General features: G+C 39.4%; 4 protein-coding genes across 7 annotated transcripts; 2 read left to right on the forward strand and 2 right to left on the reverse strand.

Moving 5' to 3' along the window:
• Positions 1–1,400: 1,400 nt before the first annotated feature.
• Positions 1,401–2,450, reverse strand: LOC121754725. The gene has a single exon (XM_042150039.1). The coding sequence runs from the start codon at positions 2,448–2,450 to the stop codon at positions 1,401–1,403; it is 1,050 nt and encodes a 349-aa protein (XP_042005973.1).
• Positions 2,451–6,565: 4,115 nt separating this feature from the next.
• On the forward strand, positions 6,566–12,734 carry LOC121754933 (serine/threonine-protein kinase haspin homolog). Its single transcript, XM_042150217.1, has 15 exons — positions 6,566–6,703; positions 6,786–6,909; positions 6,982–7,071; positions 8,168–8,255; positions 8,501–9,006; positions 9,738–9,861; positions 10,209–10,318; positions 10,955–11,066; positions 11,197–11,289; positions 11,364–11,425; positions 11,511–11,641; positions 11,722–11,792; positions 11,865–11,917; positions 12,216–12,282; positions 12,380–12,734. Exons 1-15 carry the CDS (start codon positions 6,688–6,690, stop codon positions 12,512–12,514), a joined length of 1,782 nt encoding a protein of 593 aa, XP_042006151.1. The 5' UTR covers positions 6,566–6,687; the 3' UTR covers positions 12,515–12,734.
• A 2,609-nt stretch (positions 12,735–15,343) lies between these two features.
• LOC121756429 (PLASMODESMATA CALLOSE-BINDING PROTEIN 4-like) lies at positions 15,344–16,980 on the forward strand. The gene is made up of 4 exons (XM_042151979.1): positions 15,344–15,561; positions 15,631–16,158; positions 16,233–16,440; positions 16,527–16,980. The coding sequence occupies exons 1-4, from the start codon at positions 15,489–15,491 to the stop codon at positions 16,711–16,713; spliced, it is 996 nt and encodes a 331-aa protein (XP_042007913.1). The 5' UTR covers positions 15,344–15,488; the 3' UTR covers positions 16,714–16,980.
• Positions 16,981–17,525: 545 nt separating this feature from the next.
• On the reverse strand, positions 17,526–20,883 carry LOC121753969 (nuclear envelope-associated protein 2-like). Of its 4 annotated transcripts, none has more exons than XM_042149279.1 (6): positions 20,726–20,883; positions 20,141–20,459; positions 19,821–19,928; positions 18,316–18,777; positions 18,114–18,215; positions 17,526–17,972 (listed from the first exon to the last, which is right to left on the reverse strand). In XM_042149279.1, the coding sequence occupies exons 2-6, from the start codon at positions 20,312–20,314 to the stop codon at positions 17,799–17,801; spliced, it is 1,020 nt and encodes a 339-aa protein (XP_042005213.1). In that variant the 5' UTR covers positions 20,315–20,459; positions 20,726–20,883; the 3' UTR covers positions 17,526–17,798. The 4 variants fall into 4 exon arrangements, with proteins under 4 accessions (XP_042005213.1, XP_042005216.1, XP_042005214.1 ...); XM_042149282.1 differs by having other exon boundaries at positions 20,141–20,365; positions 20,726–20,871; XM_042149280.1 differs by having other exon boundaries at positions 20,592–20,731.
• Between the last annotated feature and the right edge of the window lie 4,542 nt (positions 20,884–25,425).

The raw sequence follows: 25,425 nt of genomic DNA on the forward strand, positions 1-25,425 counted from the left end.
TTTAAAAATAGTTCGCCCCAATTAATTGTCGGCCCAAAACTTAATTATTTCATCCCCTTATATCTCCAATTTAATTAAGATGCCTCAAAATAAGAGAGGGCTAAACTTTATATAAATCCTCCCTTTTAATTTATTAAGCCCAATTCCTTAAATAAGGCCAAGGCCCAATTTTATTAAATCAAGGCCCAAAACATTTTTTAAAAACAAAAGCCCAATAACTTCATCTTCCTTCTCCACGCCTTCTTTCTTTCTCTCTCCCTCTCTCTCTTCTTCTCTCACTCTCGACCAAATCGGAAGGAACCCCCCCCATCCGTTCGTCGCCTGCTCCGATTCCCCCTTGCCGCAGCTCCGTCGTCGCCGCTGCTACTCAGCCGGGGGATGCCGCTGCTGTCGCTGCCCGTCGTCGCGCCGCCGCGAGAAGCTGCGACGCCAGCCCCGGCTTCGCCTCCGCCGTCGTTGCTGCTCCAGCCGCCCCAGCTCGCCGCCGCTGTTGTCGGTTGATACCGTGCCTGCCCGGCAGCCTCCGAAACAACACCGCGCAACCCCGAAACAGACCCGACGCCTCCGACACTAACCCGACTCTCCCCGCAAGTAAAGTTCTTAGATTTGATTTTCGTTAATTTTAGTTGATTCTTAAAAAGGTTCCTCTTGCTTTATTTTACTTCGATTTTCAAGTTTCGATTGAACAATAAAATGTTATGCTTATGTCTGGAGATTTGAGATAAAGGGCAAGGTTTATACCTTCACTGAACAGATCGGCTCAGGCAGAAAGATCAAGGCTATTGGTTTCTCCTCCCTGAATTTGGATTACTGGTTTCTTCGGGGATGAGATATCTGAATTTGCAAGGCTTTGAAAAGAATGATTCTTGATGCTCTGTTCGGTCCTTGAATTGAAGGAGTCTGGTTTCTTGATTGCAGAGCGCGATTGGTGAGGGAAGAAGTAGCTGATATAGGATTTAATATAGTGGAAAGGGGGTTGGGGATATGGGAGAGATTCGTGGGATAGAGGGGAACGATTTTAACGTGGAATAAGGAATGGGATGATTCTGTTTTCCCCTTTTTTTATATGATATTCATTACTTTAATTTATTTTTTTTTCAAAATTATTTGCAGATCATGGAGGAGGAAAATCTCTACAGAATCTTTATTTAATATTTCGGCTTCTTAAAAAAATAAATTCCATAGGCTCTCAAAATAAAACGGAACGATAGTTGGCTAAAAAAAATTCGACAGTAATCCAAAAACAACTTAAAGGAATAGGGAAAAGTCGGGGGCGTTACAATCTACCCATCTTAACAAAAATTTCGTCCCGAAATTTGCAAAAATATAACTAAACGTTTCCTAGTACTCTTCATCTTATCTTTAAAGTCTCAAGCGTATTCCTCGCAACCACAATGTTACTATTGGTTTGGGGGTGGAGCTGGGTCTCCTCGTGGGTCGGCTTGAATTGCTTGAAGTTGTGGGCGTGGTCCTTGGTCGTTTTGCCTTACACCTACTCCAACATTCTTACTTGGGCAATCTCTAGAGAAATGACCATTTCCTCCACAGTTGTAGCATCCATCAAACTTGAGTCTACACTCTCCACGGTGGTTCCTAAAGCATATAGTGCATGGAGGAATCCTAGGTCGGAAATTACCCCTCTGATTGGGAGCAGTCTGGATATGTTGTTGCCTCTTATTTTCATATGGACCCTGATCCTCATCCCATTTTCTCTTGTCTCGAGAGTTATGTTGTTGCTGTGGTGTTGGTGGTGTAGGATTCGCTACCATCTCATCCTTAGGCAGTGCCTCTTCCACATCTAAAGCACAACTCAAAATCTCGGAGTATGCAACTCCTCTACGGCTGGCCACGGCTACCCTTATTTCGTGTCTAAGACCAGAACGAAATTTTTCGGCCATTTTCTCATCTGTGTCTACCAACTCGGGTGCATATCGGGTCATTTCACAAAGAGCACGGTCGTACTCCGTCACCGTCATGCTTCCTTGTTTTAGGGTGTGGAACTCAACTATCTTTGCCCGTCTGTAGCTCATGGGAATGTACTTGTTGTACACCTCCTCCTTGAATTCATTCCATGTCAGGGCCTCACGGCGTGCGGGGTTCATTGTTCTTCGCTTAGTATCCCACCAAAAATCGGCAGGCCCAGTTAATTGAAAAGTCACACAAGCGAGACGTTCCCTATCTGTGCACTCCATAAACTCGAATATACGCTCGAGGGCGCGTATCCAGGCCTCTGCCTTTGGTGGCTCTCCAAGTCCATCAAACTGTGGGGGATTTTGCTTCAAAAATGTCTTGATGTATCTTTTTTCTTGAGGTGGGGGTGGTGGTGGTGGCGGGGGTTGATTTCCTACACTCTCCTCGGACCGTTCCTCCCCATTGCGCCCTACTCGTGGACCACGTCCACGTCCATCTCCACGTCCACGTCCATCTCCACGTCCACGTCTCGGTGGCATTCTGTTTCATAGGCACACGAGTTAGTACGGTTGTTCATATTCCAACTTCACCACTTTCATATCTTTTCATACATCATAATACTGACTTCTCTTCTCATTCTTCGATTTTCCTTGCCTCGTATTTTTGATAAATTAGGGATTCGCCCCACACTTTCAGATTGTCGTTCATTTTTGTCACTCGGGAAAGTGATAGATTATCTCAACTTAAAACTACGGTTCGCGTGTATTCAATCTAGCCTACAACATAAGCACTCTATGTTCGCCACATACTTCATCATCTCTCATCTCAACATCTACCACAATTAACGTCATTCATACCACAAGATAAACACACAACATTTTCACATCTCGCAGCTAAACACTTTCGCCCCTCACATTTGCATTCATAAAATTTTGACACAAAAGCTTTCTTCAAACTCTTTCACACTTTCCTAAAATTTCCGCATCTCACTTTTAAGGTAAAAGTTTTGACTCAAAACTAAAATATACTTTTGCATAAACTTTCATCCATTGTATAAAACACTCCATAGAATAACGCATCATACTTTGCACCTCATAACATAAATATCATCATACTTCCATAGCTCAATTTTCCAAACGAAAAAGTTAAAACTATTTTTCTCGAAACTCAAAAAATTTCGAATAATTCATAAACACAGTATTTCCATCGATCAATTTTTTTTCATAAAAGATAAATCACCCCATTGCATAACATACATCTTTCTACCACCATAGATTTTCATCTTCTCGCAAAACACACACACATATATATACCATAGCTCCTCTATCCCATTGTAAAACATACTTTGTTTTCATAACCATAGCTCTTCTCATCTCATTTCTAGAAAACTTTCTTATAAAAGTTTTCATAAAATAAATTACCCCTTTCTTGATTGAGCGTGGCGAAGCGGGATGTTGAGCCTTCAATGCATAATTATTATTATCATTATTATTATTATCACTATTATTTTAGTCTAGCGAAACAAGTCTAGACTAAGACTGAAAAAGACTCTCGGGTCCAGAGCGGAAAGAAAAAAAATTGCTCTGATACCACTCTGTCACGCACGCATTTTCTAAGGATAGAAAACACGGTTGATCGCGACTAGGGGAGGGTTAAAGAAGCGGGGAAGAAAGGGGGAAATCAACACAACTCAACCATAGCTCGAAACAAATGAGATTAGCTCGAATAAAATCAGAGTATCTCAACAATCAACATTCAACAACTCAAAAATGAATATTATCTCAACGATACAAGAACTCAAAAGAAAGACAACTACTTAGCGGAAGCATTTGAGAGAATGAATATGCCACGTGTGAAGACATGACACATTCTAAACACTTAATTTCCTCAACGGTTTTGCTCAACACCCACCGCACCCGTCACGCTCAACCTGCAATTTTTTTAAAAAAAAGCAGGGCTGAGTACTTGATGCACTCAGTGGACTCATGCCGAAATCATTTTATAAAAAGTATTTATCATGCCACCATTGAGTGACCTTGGGGTTTTAACTTTAGAAATTTCCCAAGACACTAAAATCATTTCCATCGTAAAACTCGTGACTGCAGTCATTTTCCCATAAATGTCTACCATATCTGATCCATTGATGACAAGGAACGTGGCCACATTCCAAGTCACTAGACCGGCCGACCCAAAAGACGGCTCACGATCTCCATAGGTGTACACTAGCCTGAATAGGGACTCACTCCCTAGACAGACCCGAATTCGATTATCCATTGATGGCAAAAGCCACATCAGATAGGTTCCATAGAATAAAACAAAACACGGCATGACAAATATTCATATCATTTTCACATAAAAATATACTTAGGGCATTGCCCTTATTTAAAAAGAAAGCCCACCTCGTTCGCTTAAGTCCTTAATTTGAAATTATTTCCCTTCCCTTGATATCACGTCTCGCTTGAAAGGAATCACATTTAGCATTTAAATAACACATAAATCAACACAATGAATCAAGTAAATAAATAAGATGCATGCATCCTAAGCGAAGTATTTATCTCGTTTTGTCTCGATTATTCGGCGGCTGCTTACGCCCCCTAATTTCCACCGTTGGCTCCTCGTATTTTCTTAATGATATCGAAATAAAATCCCCAAAATAAATAAAAGTGTGTAATTAAATTATCGCAACAATTTTCCCTCGAACTATATTTATTTCGGACTTAGGATATAATTATTCATTCGTTGAAATATTCCGGAATTAATTAAATAATTCCCCATAATTAATTTAATTATCAATTCAAAGATTTATTTAAAAATAGTTCGCCCCAATTAATTGTCGGCCCAAAACTTAATTATTTCATCCCCTTATATCTCCAATTTAATTAAGATGCCTCAAAATAAGAGAGGGCCAAACTTTAAATAAATCCTCCCTTTTAATTTATTAAGCCCAATTCCTTAAATAAGGCCAAGGCCCAATTTTATTAAATCAAGGCCCAAAACATTTTTTAAAAACAAAAGCCCAATAACTTCATCTTCCTTCTCCACGCCTTCTTTCTTTCTCTCTCCCTCTCTCTCTTCTTCTCTCACTCTCGACCAAATCGGAAGGAACCCCCCCCATCCGTTCGTCGCCTGCTCCGATTCCCCCTTGCCGCAGCTCCGTCGTCGCCGCTGCTGCTCAGCCGGGGGATGCCGCTGCTGTCGCTGCCCGTCGTCGCGCCGCCGCGAGAAGCTGCGACGCCAGCCCCGGCTTCGCCTCCGCCGTCGTTGCTGCTCCAGCCGCCCCAGCTCGCCGCCGCTGTTGTCGGTTGATACCGTGCCTGCCCGGCAGCCTCCGAAACAACACCGCGCAACCCCGAAACAGACCCGACGCCTCCGACACTAACCCGACTCTCCCCGCAAGTAAAGTTCTTAGTTTGGTTTTCGTATATTTTAGTTTGATTCTTTAAAAGGTTCATCTTTGCTCTATTCTACTTCGATTTCAAGTTTCGATTGAACAACAAAGTGATATGCTTATGTCTGGAGATTTAAGGTAAATGGCAAGATTTATACCTTCACTGAACAGAACGGCTCAGACAGAAAGATCAAGGCTATCGGTTTCCCCTCCCTGAATTTGGATTATTGTTTTCTTCGTGGATGAGATATCAGAATTTGCAATGCTTTGGAAAAGGATGATTCTTGATTCTCTGTTTGGTCCTTGAATTGAAAAAGAAATCTGGTTTCTTGATTGCAGAGCGCGATTGGTGAGGGAAGAAGTAGCTGATATAGGATTTAATATAGTGGAAAGGGGGTTGGGGATATGGGAGAGATTCGTGGGATAGAGGGGAACGATTTTAACGTGGAATAAGGAGTGGGATGATTCTGTTTTCCCCTTTTTTTTATATGATATTCATTACTTTAATTTATTTTTTTTTCAAAATTATTTGCAGATCATGGAGGAGGAAAATCTCTACAGAATCTTTATTTAATATTTCGGCTTCTTAAAAAAAATAAATTCCATAGGCTCTCAAAATAAAACGGAACGATAGTTGGCTAAAAAAAATTCGACAGTAATCCAAAAACAACTTAAAGGAATAGGGAAAAGTCGGGGGCGTTACAGCACGAGGGATCGCAGCCTCGGCCTCCTCCGCCAAGCGCGCCGCATCCTTCTAGGCGGCCTGGTGGTGCACCTGTTGAACCAGAGCATTCCACGTGTCTCTCCACAAATTGTCCATTTCTGACCACAAAGTCTAGTGAGAGAAATTTTTAGTGATGAAGAGTTGGAATGATGTGAAAATAATGAATGGAATGTGGTGTATTTATATGTGAATTAAATTAAATAAAAAAAATGGGCGTCCACCGGCGCGGCGGACACCATGCCACTATAGTCGCCCCGCCTATTTGCCGCGTCCGCCCCAGAGGAGGCGCGTCCTCGCCCCGGAATCGCCGAAGGCCCGTCCGCCGCCTACGGCCCCCATTTCCTTGTCCGCCCCGAGGGCGGACGCTAACTCCACTATAATTCACCCCGGGACCGCCCTAAACCGCGGTTATAGCCGCGGCTAATCATAGTGGACACCCTAAGTACTCCAGTTTATAAGTGGCTAAAATTACAGTTTTTCAGGTGAGAGAATTTCAAAATTTTCAAAACTCAAAGAGCGACTATAGCATGCACTTCTAACCGGATAAAACTGGAGGCAGAATAACTGGAGAGGAGACATTTCCCGCCCAACGATCAAAAATGCCTACTGATTAGCCAATGTAGGCGTAGGCGTTCCCCCAATTTCAAACAAAACAACATCAGCTATGGCGTCACGAACAGGTGAGTATACCTGCATTTACATACAGAGCTGAGATAGTTTTTTCACACTGATTTTAATTTGATCGCCGTATTTCCTTGCTAGTTGATCTATGGGCAGAAGTCGTATCAGAAGAAGAGGAGCATAAGCGATCAATTGAAGACTCGGAGCCTGCAATCATCTATCGGAGACAAAAACCTCATTCTATCCCTCAAAAAGTTTTACCGAGGTTTGTTTCTGTGTGCTATAAACAAAAATGGACTATATCTGGGGTTTATTCTGTCGATTATTTTGTTGACAGGAGGCAATCGAAATCAAGCAGCGGGGGTGGGACTCGTAAGAGTATTCTGCCGGTGAAGCGTGTGAGTTGGAATCGGTCTCTTTCCACTAGGTTGGTCCCATATTTGTGCCATTGCATCTCCATACGTTGATACGAGAGTTCTGATTGTTTTTGGGAGATAGTTTTTGGTTTTATATGTTGAATGAACATTCACTATTCGGTAACGAGCTCAATTTTATCCGACTTTTCTTTCTTTGCCTTCCTGTTTATCTCTGCGCTCTTATGTTGTGGGCAGTGTTCCTAATTAGATTAGACCCATTCCAGATGATACTGTTTGTCAGCAAGTTTATTCAATGTGTGGACAAAGTAAAATGTTAGCATTTCAATTTACATGAAATAATTTAGGAAGAAATGCAGGGTGGCGGAACGTGAAAGCATCTGTGTGTCTCCAATCCCAACATATGTGTATCCATCTTCCTCAGTACCTAATTGCTGGAAGATAGAGTAATTATAAAATGAATAGCTACTTCTAATAAACAGATTGAACTGACTAAGCACACATCTTCCTTGGTAGGCAATTGAAACTAGTAATATGCACTATTATCTAATAACACAGTTCAGATAAATGGGTTATTTAAAGAACAAGTAAATGTATATATTTCAATTTCACTTAATAATACCTTGTGATTGGGCAAGGCCAAATGCTTTTATGTAAACATGGGAATTGAACATTTGAGTTGACTAACTCCTTTTTTATCTAAGCGGCAACTACTAGACCAGGAGAGAACAATATAAACAGCAGATTTTTGATTTTATAGTAAGGCTTAAGTGTCAGTATCACTAAGATTACAGTTGGTCACTTCATTATAAGGATAAGGGTGATGAACTGTGTAGGCCAAAGCATGCAGTGCAAAGAAGTAAATGATGAAATGGATAAAAATAAATGACAGTAATAAAGTGTAACATTATATTTCACATGAAAGCAAGATTGGAGAAGAGGGAAAGCTAAAGACCCTTCTATCAGTTATTGATGTATTGTGCCACTATAATATGGTTTATGAGACCATCTTTGTTTGTCACATTATTATTTACTTTTATGATCAATTTTAGTGCTTGCTCTTAAAAGTCTAGTCATCTTATGTAGTATTAATTTGTAAAAAAAAGTTTAGTATGCTAACAGTTGGCAAATGTTGGTTTCCTTTGACAGAGGAAGGACAAGCATTGCTGCCAATGCATGTGTGGATCAACCAAAACAAGGAAAACCTAGGCGAAATGCTAAGCCACCACTCCCTAGAGTATGTCCGGCTGCCAGTTTCACTTACTCCGTTGAGGAATTTTGTTCTTGAATTAAAGTTTTTTAATGATATTATCGGCATCAGTTGGTTCTTATGTTGTGATGGAGTAGAGTATCATGCACTTGTATATTGGGACAGTCAACTGCTAGAGTGCAATGAAATTAAGTTACTAACAACCATCACTGTGAAGAAAACCTGTATTGTTTATTGATTCCTTCTCAACCCTCCTTTCTCTGTTTTGACAGGGGAAATGCATAGAGCCTCCCAATTATGACAAAGAGCAAGCTTATTTTCAAGAGGTTGATGATTTTGAATTGCTAGAAGAAAGCCCCTCACCAAAGAAACCTAGTACCTGGACCATGGGCACACAAGTTCAGGAAGTTGTCATCTCCCATCTATCCTCAGTATTGCGTAAATGGCTGATCTCCAAGAAGTTAAACCAAACATATGCATTTTCTGGTTCGCTTTCAAAGATATTCGAAACTGATGTTTCATCTTCAACCCTAAAGACTCCAAGAGAGGAATATCTAGGAGTTCGGTTGACCAAAGATTCTACTCGGCAAAAGCTTACATCAAGCTTGAATGAGAAGCCTTCATCCAGCATGCTTATTGGAGTTGCTGTTAGCAAACTCTCTTTGACTTCGAGGCCTTCGTCACTTGATAGTCATGCCTGGGATTCATTTTCCGCCTTATTGACTGCTTGTGGTCAGTCAATCCCTTCAACATTGACGGAGATGTTGACTAGTTACTGGTTTGTTCCCTTCCTGTTCTGCCATGTTCTGCTGAATATACTTTCCTATCTCGTTTGTATTAATTTTAAAATATTTAGCATCCTTATGATTTACTGCTTCTGAATTACTATAAATTTTGATGATGAGCTCTCAAGCCTCTAGGTTTATGTGCATCTGCTAATCTTATGCTATCATTTTCTAAAGTTGGCCTGCCTTCTTTTGTACCAATTTAATGGTAATATCCTGATCAGAGATCACTGAATAGATATGGATTCCGAGACCTTTGAAAAGGGCATAAATACTTCATTTTGTAACATTGATTTTGCTTATGTCTATAGGACTGTTAGGTTGCTTAATGTCCAGTTGTAAACTCTTATGTTTACCCCAATTACATGTAGTTATTACACTTTATTGTCAATATGCTGGAGGATTTGGAAGCCAAGGAGAAATCTTAAGATGAAAATCCTGTTTTTTAGGCTTGGTCTAAATCTACCTTATGGTTGACTTGGGAGAAAACTATTGTGAAATCAAGCTGGGGGTTATCTTGTAGATCGCTCCAGTCATTTTCCCCTTGGTCTTAGAGTGATTCCAACTCTAGTTTTAATTTTTAAAAGCTTGACATAAGTGCATAATCACCTTGCTTTTGCAAATGATGCAGCAAATTATCATTATGAATAGTGACTTCATGCTTGCTACAACTTTTATCTGTATCTTAGTTTCTTACTCATGGAAATAAAATGTTTGGAACTAGTGAAAGAGGGAATATCTCCAAGGTTGGGGAGGGAACATACGGAGAAGCTTTTAAGGTTGGCAATACAGTTTGTAAAATTGTCCCATTTGGTGGAGATTCGCTTGTCAATGGTGAAGTTCAGAAGGTATAACTATTCATTACTCTTACGTAAACTGGAACCTATATGAAGTTAAGTTTTTATAGGTCAATTTGTCTGGGGGTTCGGTTTACAACTATTGGCCATTTTTCTAATGTTTGACAAGCTCCTAGAATCAAAGTTACTTTACTTGTTCTATGACAATTCTTGTATCTACTTCTAGCTGCTTTTAGGTTCCTGCTAATCTGACTCTCTGTTGTTGGAAAATTTGCTAGTGTTGCGACATGTAATATGATACCCCCTCAGCCATTGTATCGCAGGATTGTAACATTTTGGTCTAAGATCTATATGTCTTATAAGTCAATTTTTGATCCTACTACATTTACATGCTTCAGAAAGCAGAAGAACTATTGGAGGAGGTTGTTCTTTCATGCACCCTCAATCACCTTAGAGGACTTGAGGGTGATGTATCTAATGCTTGCACTTCCTTCATACAGACCATCGAGTAAGCTTTCCTTTTCCTGTTAGCGGCATATATTATTTTTCTCTTTTAAAAGAAAATGCTTGTTTGCTGGGAATTTTACGCTTTGGTAATAGGAAACTTGCTCTATCTTTACAACTCGAATTATATTCAAATATTAACCCTGTAATATATGTTGATATATATGAACATTGAACGGATACTCATTAATTTGGTATAAAGGCTGAAAACTTGTCAAACATATATCATGAGGTTCCCCTGGTCTGAAGTAGAAAAGAAAGGATATTTTGTTTTGGATATTTGTTGTTCCATTGCCTCTATGCTGAATGCAATTATAGAGTTTTTGGTATGTATTTAATAATTTTCTTGAAATGTAATGGCTTCAGTTTCTTATGTATTAATTCATTTGACTTACTGGGAAACTTTTTTTACTGCACTTTTGGTAGTGGACTAAATGTAGTTTCTGTTATCAATATATCTGCCTTTTGACTTCAGTTAAATTCTGCATATCAGTCTTGTATTACAATTTGCATAGAAAATGTTAACTGTACAGGATGTTACTTCCCATCTTAAAAAAAAGCACTAGCATTTAGTGTATGGCTTTATCAACAACTTCGTTAATAAGAATTAAACTGTATTTATCATTTCATGTTGTCATAGTTTGAGGGTTTGCCAAGGATGTTATGATTGCAATCTAATAAGAGCATGGGAAGACTGGGATGTGAAGAATAATTCAGAAAATGATAACCCTAAGGAATTTTCTTCTGATCAGGTATGCCTTCAGTGACATTTTGGATAAGCTTTATCATGTTCATAATAATATTTCATTAATACTTGAAAGTTTAGGTTGTTGTTTGCCTATATTTTGTTTTCTCTAAGTCAGCTGAGGATTTTGTTTACAGTGCTATGTAGTTTTTGTTCAACAACATGGTGGTCGGGATCTTGAAAGCTTTGTGCTTTTTAATTTTGAGGAAGCACGAAGTTTATTAGTTCAGGTAGGAGTTCATATGTCTTTTTGGGCGAAATGTTAGTTTCTAAGCATTACCCTGGCTTTAACTATATATTGCAGGTCACTTTGGCACTGGCTGTGGCAGAGGCTGCTTATGAATTTGAACACAGGGATTTGCACTGGTTAAGTTGTTATACTTTCAATATTTGCAACATATTATGTTCTGTTGCTTGATATTTTTTTCAAAAAGGTGTATATTTTGAACAGGGGTAACATTCTGTTAACTCGTAAAGAGCCTGCTGCTCTGCAATTCATTCTTGAAGGAAAAAAGTTGCTAATAAAAACTTCTGGATTGGTCATATCCATTATTGATTTCACCCTCTCAAGGATGAATACAGGTAAAAGATTATTTACTTATTTCAACATTATGGCACCCATTTTGCAAAGATGATACATCAAAAGTTTGATGCATCCACAGGTGAAGATATACTCTTTCTCGACCTATCATCAGACCCACAGATTTTTGAGGGTACAAAAGGAGATAAACAAGTAAGAAACCAAGTCACGCTTATAAGTTTTTGGTCATAGGTAATGAAAAATGATTCATAATAATAAATGCAGGCAGATACTTATAGGAAGATGAGGGATGTGACGGATGAATGTTGGGAAGGAAGGTAAAAATGTCACAGATTCCCCTTTCTTTATACTTTACCCATAATTATTACTCATGGATGCATTTTGGTAGATCGACCTGAAAGGTGTTGTCAGGACTTCAACCCTAAACCCTTTCAAAAGTCATGAGATCCTCAAATTTGTTAAATATTTATAAAAGTTTCATGAGTTCTATTCGACAACTGTGAGAAGACCTGATTTTACTATTCAAGCATGAAAAACTACACATCTTATTCTGAGGACTCCGTTTTTGCAATCTTTTGCCCAAAGATTAATTTGTTCTTTGGTAATGATCTACAGCTTCCCGAAGACCAATGTGTTATGGCTGCAGTACTTGGTTGACATCTTGCTATTGAAGAAATCCTTTGTAAGTCTGTAATCGGCAACTAATATAGTTCATTCAGTAAGTAGACTCACTTATTTCAAATATGTTAAGGTGTGACTCACATATTTTAATTTCTCAGGAGAGAACTTCCAAAGATGAGAGAGAACTACGCTCTCTGAAGAAACGCTTAAATACTTATGATTCAGCTAAGCAGTGTGTGCATGATCCTTTCTTCAGCGATTTATTTATCGAAGAATCACCAAACAGCGACTGAAGCATGTTACAACTGCAGGTATTTTGATGATTTATGTAATTTTGTCTAAAGCCACCAACAATATAGTGGTTTAGGTAATAGCAGGAAATCTTTGATTCTGATGTTTATGGGAGTATAAAATTAGTAGATGTTGTATTTGCAAGAATTTGTATGCTGCTTTAGGATGATGCTGGGTTGAGTCAGATTAAATGCTTTTGGATTGGGAGGGAGTTGATGACCACATGGAGGGGGTGATCTTTATATCTTGAACACGCATGCACGCAAAAAATTAGCAATCTTTTTATATAAAGTGAAGAACACAAAAACATATGTTGATGGATGGGTTAAAATCCAGCTCACGTATAAAAATAAAAGGTTTTATTTGTTTATCAATTTATTACTTGGATTTAGAATAAGTGTCCAATATGTTTTGTGTATTTTTCATAAACGAATATAAATTTGACGTATACACATTTGGAAAATCTTTTTTTTACTTCATATAACATGCAATTTTCATACTAAAACTCCAGTTTTGTCACTTTTGAGTTTTACATGTCTTAATGGTATACTGTAATCATACTAATAAGTTATCTCATTTGATTTGTGGTGCGCCGAAAAGAAGAAGAAAAAAAAAGAGAGAACAGCCAGTAATTGACATTCTCAAATCATGAAAAAGACATTCTCAAATCTGACGTGTGTAATGTGATTATCTACATCAATTTGATTACTTGTGGATTAAGTTTAGGTGGACTAAGCACATAGTGCAGCTAATTTATAGTACTAACTATTAGATGATATTTATCTTTCTTTAGCTTTTTTTTCCTGGTTCAAGCTAGCTAGACTAGCACGGCAGCTTTATACTTCATCCATCTAAAAAAACAGAACAACTTAAAAAACATGAGTTTTATTCTGCCGTTGGTAAAATAAGAGATAGAGAAATATAATGGAAATGGTGTTAATTGTTTAAGAGGTCTGACATTATTAGTAGTTTTTAATTGTTCAAAATTTTTTTAGAACTAGTGTAAACTATTGCATAGTTGCATAGTATATTTGCTTTGCTGAATTGATATGAATCATGTGCAACGTTCGAGTTGTGGAGAAGTAAATTGACTTGATTTTTTGCAGTCTTGAAATATTTGATTATAAAAGATTGCATGAAAATGACTAACATTATGTTAATTATCTAGTAGTACTATGATAGAAGTTATAAATTGAGTATGAAGGGAAATGATTAACATGTGTTAATGGGAGATTTGCTCCTGAAAATTAGGCAAGAATGGCGGAAAAAGTAGCCGCTTATTCGGCAAAGACAAATCCTAGCTAGGTGCAAACTGCAAACTAGGCTTATTTTGCTTGGACTCTTAATTCTAAAATCTATTGCTTATACACATTTAATAGTATACTAGGAGTACTATTTAATTTGTTGCACGCCCATGAAGTGGATAATTTATGACCATAAAAATGACTGAAATACTAGATCGAATATGCTAGTTTGATATTGGATCCAAAAACATAAAAATAAAATTTCAAATTCAAATTTTACAATTACGTTTAAATATTTGAGAAGTGCTTTCGTGTGTAGTGGACCTAGTGGTTGTGAAGTAGTATCATTATTTGCAATGATTGGGTATTACAATAAAAGATATACTCCTCTAACATCATATATTTTTTTATAGTAATTGCCGGGTGTGTACCCACTGGCGAAGCACGCTGATTTTTAAGTATCCCAATTGATGGAATAGTTGATCTAAGAGATATTAATATACACCATATGGCAAGAATTGTTTACCCAAGAAAATTGAGGTTACTTAAAATTTTGTTTTAAAACAAAAAAAAAATCATTATTTAGTTTCACTATTTTTTTTTCTCAATCAGGGTTTAGCTAGGATCGATACAATAGAAATTGCAGATGGCGACTGCGATTTTAGGGGTCAGGTGGTAGGGCATATGAAAAAGAATAGATGAAAGACAGTCTGGATAAAAAGATACTCCTCCACAATATATGAGAAAAAGATTTGCTATGGATAAAAAGAAACACCAATTGGGTATTGTATCGTCATTTTATCATTTTTTTTCTCATAAACCCTATGTAAGTAATTACAATAATATTTTAAAATTGAATATTACAATTATTTAAAATTTAATCACCGTTTATTTGAAAAGAAATCTAATAATTTCGACTTGCCTCTTTTTTGGCAGTCAACAACACTGTATTCGGATACAAAAATCTTCAATATTTTGTTCACCACTTGCCAACAATTTTTATTGAAAATTTGATATTGTAGTACTCCTTGCACAAATAAACATTTACGAAAGCCGAAAGTAGTAAGCCTGGTCATAGTGATGTATGAAAGTAAATATTTTCATTTTTCACGTGTAACTTATTGAAGATCATATAAAAAATTCCCAGCGCCGAATTGTGAGGAAAGGAAAATCGGATGATATTCTAAGTGAAAAGCAAGTAATTGACAGTCTACATATTGTACTACTACTACTACTATACTTGTATAACTTTATCTTTTATACCCCAAAGTCCAAACATTAAAGAAGAGGTCTTCCACTCTCCCACATGCCTCACACACACACAGTGCATGCATGCATATGCATCCTCTCCTCCCCAATCCTACTTCTTCATCATATCACACCACTACCAATTTTCTGCTTCTTTTTTGTATGATATCATAATCATCACTGTCTCTTTTTTACCCTTTTCAGAGAGGTGAGATAGTCTATTAAAATTCAAATTTCAATCTTCCAGACAAAGAATACCTCTTTTCTTTTATCTATCCCATCTATACTCACCTATTCCTCCCCTCCTTTTACTTTATCCCCCTTTTCTCATCTTTATCTCCCCCCTCTCTTTATATCTCTAATAATCCCTCTTTCTCTCTCCCCCCACCCAAATACCTAAATTTTCGGTCGTATTGAAATAACCCTACACCAAAAAATTTGATGATAATTACTTCTACATTGCCAATTTTCAGTTCCCATCGCCATGGATATTTCTCCCAAGCTTCTCTTCTCACTTCTCCTCTCCACTCTCATCCTCCTCCACTCCTCTGCCTCAGGTATGCTTTCATATACTACTCTAATAATCATACTTATAAACTGAAATAAGTGACAAAATGCGAATTCAGGGGAAATGCAAACCATCCGTTGGAGTCGCAAACACACAACTGAGCACGACGCCACCTTCCCCACCACCACGCCCGCCATCGTCACCGTCCCCTCCTCCACGCCGGTCACCGTCACCCCAACTATTCCCGCCACCAACAACCCCACCGTCACTCCTCCTGCGGCGCCGGTGATCAACCCGGTCGTCTCCCCTCCGCCAATCACCGGATCTCCGCCCACCACCACCACACCTCCTGCGGCTCCGGTGACCAATACCCCGGCCGTGGAACCTCCGGCGACCACCGCCGGTGCGCAGAGATGGTGCGTGGCGAAGAGCGGAGCGCCGGAAAAGAGCATTCAGGCGGCGCTGGATTACGCCTGCGGGATCGGCGGGGCGGATTGCTCCACAATCCAGCAAGGCGCGAGCTGCTACAACCCTAACACGCTCCAAAACCACGCCTCCTACGCCTTCAACAGCTACTATCAGCGGAATCCCCTCCCCACCAGCTGCGATTTCGGCGGCGCCGCCGCCCTCACCACTTCAAATCCGAGTAAGCACATTCTAATTTCTAATTCATCGCGATCTCGCCGGAATCGTAACTGACAAACCGAGGTAACCACGCAGGCTCCGGTTCATGCGTGTACGCAGCATCGGCGACGACGGCGACGCCGGTGAGGACGCCCCCCGTTACTGTATCTCCACCGACGACGACGGTTCCGCCGATTAGCGTATCTCCGCCGACAATGGCGTCTCCGGTGACGGTGAATCCTAATCCGACGCCGACTACGACTACACCGCCATCATCAACCGGAGCATCTCCGACACCGACGGGGTAAATTGAGATGAAGCAACTTAGGGTTTCTGTTAATTATACAAATCTAATTTGAATTTGGTTTATTGTGTTTTGATGGTGAGCAGATTAGGCATACCTCCGAGCATATTGAATTCGAGCAATCCTGGTATGGGAGGCGCGACGGCGGGGTTCGGAATCGGAGAAGGATCTCCGGTTGCCAACATGACAACTGCTGTTTCAGGATCGAGCGGGATTGAGCCATTTGTGGGGTGTATTGTTGCGGTTGCAGCCATTGTAGTGTTGGGGATGTAGAAGAAGGCCGTTGCAGATTGCTCTACAGTTTTGGGGTTTGCAGAAACCAGGCCGAGAGTTTGAACTGATCAATTGGATGCTGCCACGTGTAATTTTTTTACTATCCTATATATGATATTTATGCATATGCAACATTGAGAGATTAGGAGTTGGTAATCCATTAATGATAGAACTAAACTCTACTAGTTTTGTGTAGAAATAATTAGTACTAGTACCTGTTATCACTTCCCTCGGTTATGATGAATCATGAATGCTCTGTTCTTACAATACCATCTCCAAACTTTGGCATAAGAAACCTAGTTTTGTGATTAGAAATTTAAGATCTCTCTTCAACTTTGACTGCTTCATCTAGCTTTTATCTCAATTAAACTCTTGTCTTTCAAGACTTAATTAGAAATCCCAATGTGAGTTTTGATGGATTACTTGATGATGTCAAATACTAACCACAACATATTTAAAAAATTCTAAAAATATTGATTGTTGTCAAATAGTACTACTATTATAATAACGCTAACCAAAATGACAAAATGACTATGGAACGGAGGGAGGGAGTATAAATCTAATCATATCTCAGTTTTGCAATTTTATCAAGAACATTTAGTTAGACATCAGTGTGTCATTGCAATCAATTTGGTTCCTTTTACGATTTTGTCAAAAATGAATTGGCCGTCAAAATCGGGAAAAAACAAGACACAATCGATAAGGTAAAACACAAAAATATCAAACTTTATGTTTTAGACCGAATCACAAACCGCACAAATATTACCACCAGTAATGGACTTTAGTCTATTTTTTTTATATTGGTAGCAAACTTTGGCAAAGATATACTACTATATTTTCAATTGATATACATACAATAATTCCATATAAATTGTGTACGTACAACAAGGGCATCTAATCATAATAGAGTGGGGCCTCGACAGCTCAATGAAAAATTGATGGAGGCCCTACTACAAATATTACATTACATAATTTTTACAAATTAAATAAGGTCTTCCCCACTAAGCTACTCATCTATGATTCTAATCTAAACTAATCTTACCTAATAATCCTCATATACAAAAGCAGCACATAAATCTACAAACTTACCTCTTTGAGAACATAACCAAGACCAACATCGACATGGAAACAGCGATCTTGAATCCTGAGCTTTCCCAGAAGTTGTGCTTGTCGCTGCTCGCACCAGCAGACGTAGCCTGTTCCTTGGCTGCCAACTGATCTCTTAGTTCATTTAGAGTTTTATCCCTTCGCTCTCCCATCTGCAGAATATAGATAAAGTCAAATTTTGAGGCAATCACCCATCTAAGAAAGAGTGGTGGCGGTGGTGGAACCATCATTTCGATTTACAAATAGGCAAAAACTACAAGTTGTTAACATTAAAACTAACTGTTCAAACTCACCCTTTGGAGCTTGCGCATTTGAGCTCGTGCTTCTTGAAGACAGAACTCCAACTTTAGGACTTTCCTTTTCAATTCCAGATCTGCCCTACGATGTTTTTCTAACTGTGCAAACAAACAAACTAGGACTTATTAGTTCCCACTTCCCAAAAATAGGTGTTTTGCAAGCAGATGAAGGTGCATAAGTTGAAATACTCAATGACACCTGAGATTCGAGCTCTTTAGTCTTCAGCTTCCAGTGAGCAGACACAAACCTGATTTCATCTTTCAACTTTGCTATTTCTTGATCTTTGATCGTTAAAAGCTTATTGATATTTTTAAAATTTTTTGAAGACGTCTCATCCAAAATTTTCCAAAGCTCACAATCTTTATCTGCTCCGGCCTTGGTCAATGCTTCTGTGATCTCATGCTCAATTTTTGATACTTCTTCTTTTAATTGCATTTGAGAAACTTCTCTGGCTAGAAGATCCTTCTGTAGAAGATCTAATTGCTCTCTCAGTTTATCTACACGAGTCTTGTGCTCTATTAAAGAGCAGTTTTTCTCTTCTAATTCTTTTACCAGAGCCGAACACTGCATCTGTGCAGATTGTGCAGATAGTGCACTTGCATCAGCAGTTGCTCTGGTTAACGATAATTGTAGTCTCAGATCATCCATTTCTTTGACATACTGCATTAAATAAGCACGATAACGCTTCAGAACAACTATGTACGTTTATAGATGACAATATAGTAGTGAGAAAGTGAGGATCATTTTCCCTGAAATAACAATATGTGATCATAATATCAAATCAACCAATTAAGAAACATAGACAATGCATTCGTGAAGAATGTCTATGCATAAAACCATGAGACAGATCAGGAGCTTCCTATGACAACAATGCAGAATTATTTCAATTCTCATATCCAACTTACAAAAAAAGCAATCACATTTCATTCTCATAGGAATTTTATTTACTAGGAGTTTCCACAGAAGACCCCGTTATAATTCTCATGTATAGAAGATCAATAAGCTAAACATCGAATATTATAAAAAACAATTAAAAAATGCTCAAGAAGAAATTTGAAATTCCATTAAGCCTTAAATCTGTAATGCAGAAATGAAAAATGCTTCTAAACAGACAAGAAAACTTCCCAAGAAAGATAGCTAAAACCATCCATCAATTTTTGCCACTTCAATTTATTGATAAGGAATTTTAGTGCATTGACGAATATTAATGACCTCCAAAAAGATGAATAAGAAGAATTAAATAGTATAAATATATTCCAAAAACATATGCGAATATCTGAATTGAGAAGCACAATTAAAAAAGCGCATTGGAAGCCACAATCATAAAGCAGCAGTTTCAAGATTCCATATTCATGCCAACTACATGCTAATCATAGGGGGACAAGTCACTAGAAACATTCAAATCATAATACTATACTAAAGAAAGACAATTTCTAGTTTGACAACGAATTTGAGTATAATCCATCTCACCATACATAACAAACAAGAAAAGACAAACTGAGAAAGCCAAGAAGCACCATATGTGTTTGGTAGAGAAGATGCGTCTAATATAAAACAAAAAAATATCACTAATTCAATACTCAATAATATATCAGATCGCATCAAATTTGAGAGACCAAAAATTCAAAAGGTTGAATCCTAAAATTAACAGAATTCAGCATGCAAAACCGCAAAAAAAAAAGAAAAAAAAAAACTCGGTATACCATTTCAGCAGCAGTATTTGAGGCCTGTAGCTGCGCATTCTTCTCCTCTAAACTCTTCTCCAACTGACAAATCTCTTTTTCCATTTTCTTCAGTTTAGTTTCTGATTCCTATAAAATTGAAATTGAAATCGAAATCAAAAGTCAATTAGTTTAATTACTCCGGAGATCTAATCCTTTCCCCAAAGGAAAAAAGTGGGAGCCACCTCAGATTGCGAATTAATAAGAACAAAAAGGTAAACAATTAGTACTATTTCAAATCTAACTTTCTAGAATAAAATTGAAATTGATGCAGTCAAATAAGTCAGATTCGTGAGGCATGCCTGCCTAGTTAGGGTTTCTCTGACAACGGACTGCTCCTGAGAAGCCAGGCGGCTGCGCACCTCCTTGAGCTCCGCCGCGAGCGACACCACGTTACGCCGGAAACTCTGCTTCTTCTCACTCAGATCCTTGAGCAGCGGATCCACTTCCCGCACCACCACCGGCGCCTCTGACATCACGATCTGGCCTCCTCCTTAAACGACGCCGCAGATTGAAAAGAGTAGGGCCTTGAAGAAAATAAAAGAAGGAATTGTTCACTTAATCAATCAACTCTCCCTTAGCAATTAATGAAAGCGAGCCTCGTCCTACATACATCGCCATCTGCATGTGAACAGATTGCGTGCAGCATTTAATATTCAAATAATAAAAAATACTAATATATGCTGCAATTATTTTCTCACAGTGCAATTCAAGAACTGAAACGAAAGTTTGAAACAGTTGAAAACACTCAACCTCAAGATAAATAGATAGCAACCACACATTTCTCGCTTTGAACATTCAAAAACGCATTTGTATTCACTACTTTCACATGAGCCGAAATAATTACAAAAAAAATATCGTTAGAGAAGAGCAGGGGAGATGCATACTTCCGTGAGTCGATGGATTTCAGCTACCTATAAAGCGAATTCGCCACAAAATTGATGCTCCAACCATTCAAATTTGAAGAGAGAGAGAGAGGTGGCGTTGACAGGTAAAGAAAAATTAAATGCGGAAATTCGCGAATAATGGAGAGTCGTTGATTATAATTGGTATAGTTGCTGGCGATGATCGAGTGAGAGAGTGAATGAAGACAAAACAGGGTGGCGGAGCCTGAGGCTAGGAGTACCCGAGCCTCAGGTGTTGCGAAGATGACAAGATTCGAACCTGGTTCGGATGAGCTCAGCGCGGCAATATGAAATTTGACATCTGAGCACGTGGAGGGCTTCATGGCTCACGTGTCATGCTTGAGCTTGGGTTGGGCTCAGGCCCAACTATATGGAACCAAATGTTGTTTACTACTGTACATAGTTTGAACGACGATAATAATGTAAAATAATTAATGAAAATTAGGCAAATATATTAATGACCTAAGGTCTAAGTTCCACAATGCAAAGGGTTAAACATAAATATTAAGTTAAGTTAGTTGACTTGCCCGCACGTCTGCGATAGTTGGTAAATTTGTCACTTTTAAACGTTTCTTTCAATTTAGAGTAGATTTTAGGTGGTACACTTCTTACGAAAGGATTGGATCATAACGCATTTATTGCTGTGAGTGATTAATGTTTATCTACCAAAAAGTCTCCTACCATTATCTTGATTAGGCTCCATACTTTAAAAATAGCTTTGGACATATAAGGTGATTTGACCACCTATCAAGTATACGTTATACTTACTAGATTAATTTAACATACTACTTTAAAATTAAAAGTATGCTAGAATTTATTTAACAATAATAATAGTAATCTATAACAAACAGTTAATTTATTTAAAATTTCATTTCATAACTTTTCTTAACCTTATAACACATAACTTTATCAATTCGCATATATCGGTTGGTTGACTCATAAATATCAGTTCATAACTAGATATCAGAAATTGATATGGCTTATGATGTTAATTGATAATATTTCACTGATACGATTTTCAGTAATCATTTTTAAAAAAAATTCTCACTTATCTATGTATGATGTTGGTATAGTTTAACATCATAGACAATAAGATGATCGACTGAAGTGATGTCCTCCATAAATGCACTTGTTTTCTAATTCATCACAAATGTATCATTTCTTAACTACATCTTCCTCTCTTCTTTTTCGTATCTTCATACAGCTCTTGCAGTAAATGAATTGTGGCAAAGATCACGTTTAATTTATTTTCTAGGAACAAAACTTTGGCATGTAGGACGATGGCGTCGCCGGCTGGAAGGCGGAGGAGGTGAAAGCCCTGGCGGTGTGCTGGAGGTCGATGGCGGCGGCGGTGGTGGCGTTGTCGACGATGGAGACTTCGTCGACGTGATCGGCGTTGATGAGGTTTTGGATGAGGAGGCGAGTCTGGAGGATGGAAGGCTTGAGGGTGTTGTAGTAGAAATGATCGGGCTGGCGGAGGAAGAGGAGCTGGTGGCGGTGCTGGGCGGCGATGATGGAGGCGGGGCAGCAGCCGAAGCTGCCGTTGTTGACGCGGGCGATGGAAGGGTCGTGGTGTGAGAACTCCGATTGGATCTCCGATTGAGAAATTAGGGTTTGTTTAGATTTGGAATTGGCGGTGGCGGTGATAGGGCAGGCCATTTGGGGAAGAAAGGAGAGAGAGAGAGTTAGTGGAAAAACTAATAGTGCGATCGACATAATCGAAAGTTGAGGATGATTAAGCAATTGAATAAACCAATGCAAAAATGAATAGAATAAGAGCATCGCAGTGGCGGACGTCGGACCGGCGTGCCGGACGTCCGCCATTAGGCGAGCGCGAGGCTGACGCGGACGTCGCTTGCGGACACCGGAGTTCCACGGATTTCTGACGACGTCCGTCGGGAACCCGCAATGAAGGACGTCCTGATTTTTATTTTAATTTTAATTTTTTTTAAAAAAACTATATATACGGCTCGTTGAACTTCATTTCATTTGCACCACTTGTTTTAATGAGTTTCTCTCTATATACTTTCATTTCTTTTGAAGATAAATGGAGCACTAGATTGTGATTCCCCGGCCACGAGCGAGTTACAAACGCCGACGTTTCTCGTTAGAGTTGGGGGAAACGCCGGCGGAAGGAAGTGCACCAATGTCCGGGATGATGCCCGGAATGACACCGATGATGCCCCCACCCCAAATGGTGGGGATGATGCAGGGGTACTACAATATGTACCCCCGTGGTGTGCAGAGATAGGTGGGATGATGCCGCAAATGCCCGGGATGATGCAGGGCATGCCTGCCGCTACGGGAGGAGCAGGTAGGGGGTCCCCCAATCACCTGGGGACAATGTCTATCGCCTCTACAGGGATTTATTGTGGCGTGATTCCCCCCAGAATACTCCTCTGGAGACTCAGTTCACCGGCATCGAGACTTTCTCTTTTGAGAAGTTGGGACTATCTCCGGTCAAGGAGTCTCTCACTGAGATGCAATCGGCGGCAGGGAGGACGCGGAAGCAGGGGAGAGGGAAGGGCAAGGGCAAGGGCACGAGGGTGGTGCGGGGGCCGAGAGGGTGGGGGAGGAAGCCGGCGGGAGAAAGGGGACCATCTGGAGCATAGGGGAGTGTGTCGCGCTGGCGAAGGCCTGGGTTGGTGTAGTCAAGGATCCCTACTTCGGGGCTAACCAGCACATCGACAGAATGTGGTGGCGCATTAGCCAAAGCTACCTCCAATTCAAACCGCCAGGTGGGAAGCCTCACGATGGAGAGCAATGTCGGAAACAGTTGGAGCGGCTGAGGAGGCAGCTCAGTCGATTTGCCGGCATCTACCAAAACAACCTCCGCACGGCATCAAGCGGCATGTCCACCGATGATGTGAAGCTTTTGTCTCACCAGTAGTACCTCGCCAATGAATTAGGTTTCGAGGAGTTCAAATATTGGGAAGTCTATCTTGTGGTGCAGACTTCCGCCAAGTTTAGTGCGGGTGTTGAAGCTGGCTGGCCGAAGCGGGTGAAGATTAGCGCCTCCTGGGAGTACAGCAGCAGTGCCGGTTTCCCACGAACTCCCTGACCCCGAGGCAGAGTTCCCGACCCCTCAATCATCTTCCCGCCGCTGTCGCCCGGTTGGGCAAAAGACCGCGATGCGAATGGCTAGGGGGAGCGCCAGCGAGTCCCGCGAGGTCCAATCGGAATCTCCGTCCCTAGTCACTCCCGACCTTAACAATCTCGCCCGTGTGCAGCTAACGCAGAGTATGCTCGACTCCATGGACAAGTGGTATGCATCGACTGATCCCTTGTACAATAACATGTTGAAGGATGCCATCGACACTATGAGACGCGATTTGGGGATGACACCCCTGCCCGATAGTGGCGGCGGGGACGACGAGGAGTGAGATGGGGGCCGTATTTGTCGAAGCTTGAGGTTGTTTTTTTTAACTATGTATTATTTTTAATAGTTATGTATGTTTTTTGTTTTAAATAAAGGGGTTGCATTTTCTCCATATTCGTATCAAATTTTTAATTCCGTAAATTGTTTAATTTGGTGAATTTGTGAATTTTTATTATTGTGAATGTCCGTCGGAATGTCAGTCGGGATGTTCGCCATTGTGCAGTTGGATGTCCTTATAACGTGCCAGTGCAGTGAGATGTCCTTATGACGTGGCAGAATGTGTTTTTGAAAAGTCCGTCTAGATATCTGTCGGGACATCCGTGCCAACGTGGATGCTCAACAATACCAGGAAAAGGAACAGGGACAAGTTCCTCTCTCCAAGAGGTGGAGAAGCTGGTTGACTCTCTCTCCCTCCCTCACTGTGTTTGTTGCCTACACATCATGACGTGTCACACTCATATTAAATTGGATTTTTGGAGTTCTTTTTGTCTAACTTCACTAAATAATAAGAGGAAACGAAATACACGATGAAACATGAAAATAATGTTAACATAATTAAATCAATCATTGATAATTTGATATCATCGTCGCACCATATATGAGAATTAATTAGTAAATTATTGTATATCCGAATAAATTAGGAAATAAAATATGAGAATTACTAAATGATAAAACCCCATATATTTCAGTACGAATGCTTACATACTTAATATGAAAACAAATTATTTCATGCATAACTCGACTTCAGGTCATTTATAAACCTTAATTCAACATACGTATTATTCAGTATATGGAAGTAAAGCTTGATCCCATAAGAGAATGAATATTCAAGAATGTGTTCTAGACACTTTGGTATGTCGCCATGCTTAAGTTGGATTAAATTTAACTACTAGAATGAAATTACGAAAATAAGACTAAATTAAAACTGGAACCTAAAACCTAACAAATTTCCCAAATAAACTGGGAAGATGACCAAAGTTAAAATGCTAGACAAACATACTTCACAAAGAAACTTTTGTCACTTTTACCTCTCACAATCATACAAAATATTCACGACACATTTAAATAAACATACATACTAGTAGTATTACATAGGCGCATTGTAAGGTTAGAGATATTTGGACTTTGTTTTAGTAGCATTTGGGCTTGTCATTTTTAGCTATTTTGGGCCCATTTAATAGCAGTAATCATACTTTCTACTTTCGTTATTTGGTCTTAAAATTTGTGTATCATTGTAGAGGAATTTGAATGTCACCTAATTTTTATGTTGATTCAATAATGTACTGCTTGACTTTCTCTTACT

This window comes from Salvia splendens, chromosome 11 (assembly GCF_004379255.2).
Source record: "Salvia splendens isolate huo1 chromosome 11, SspV2, whole genome shotgun sequence".
Taxonomy (NCBI): domain Eukaryota; kingdom Viridiplantae; phylum Streptophyta; class Magnoliopsida; order Lamiales; family Lamiaceae; genus Salvia; species Salvia splendens.

What these genes read in the sequence shown, in the direction of transcription:
- LOC121753969 (XM_042149279.1), bottom strand. Translation starts at nt 20,314, where the DNA reads ATGTCAGAGGCGCCGGTGGTGGTGCGGGAAGTGGATCCGCTGCTCAAG. An exon ending in GAGAAACCCTAACTAGGCAG is followed by an intron (nt 19,929 to 20,140) that starts GCATGCCTCACG and finishes TCAATTTTATAG; the next exon opens with GAATCAGAAACTAAACTGAA. An exon ending in AAATGCGCAAGCTCCAAAGG is followed by an intron (nt 17,973 to 18,113) that starts GTGAGTTTGAAC and finishes TATATTCTGCAG; the next exon opens with ATGGGAGAGCGAAGGGATAA.
- LOC121756429 (XM_042151979.1), top strand. Translation starts at nt 15,489, where the DNA reads ATGGATATTTCTCCCAAGCTTCTCTTCTCACTTCTCCTCTCCACTCTC. An exon ending in CCTCCACTCCTCTGCCTCAG is followed by an intron (nt 15,562 to 15,630) that starts GTATGCTTTCAT and finishes ATGCGAATTCAG; the next exon opens with GGGAAATGCAAACCATCCGT. An exon ending in GCATCTCCGACACCGACGGG is followed by an intron (nt 16,441 to 16,526) that starts GTAAATTGAGAT and finishes GATGGTGAGCAG; the next exon opens with ATTAGGCATACCTCCGAGCA.
- LOC121754933 (XM_042150217.1), top strand. An exon ending in GAACACAGGGATTTGCACTG is followed by an intron (nt 11,426 to 11,510) that starts GTTAAGTTGTTA and finishes TATTTTGAACAG; the next exon opens with GGGTAACATTCTGTTAACTC. An exon ending in GTACAAAAGGAGATAAACAA is followed by an intron (nt 11,793 to 11,864) that starts GTAAGAAACCAA and finishes TAATAAATGCAG; the next exon opens with GCAGATACTTATAGGAAGAT.
- LOC121754725 (XM_042150039.1), bottom strand. Translation starts at nt 2,450, where the DNA reads ATGCCACCGAGACGTGGACGTGGAGATGGACGTGGACGTGGAGATGGA.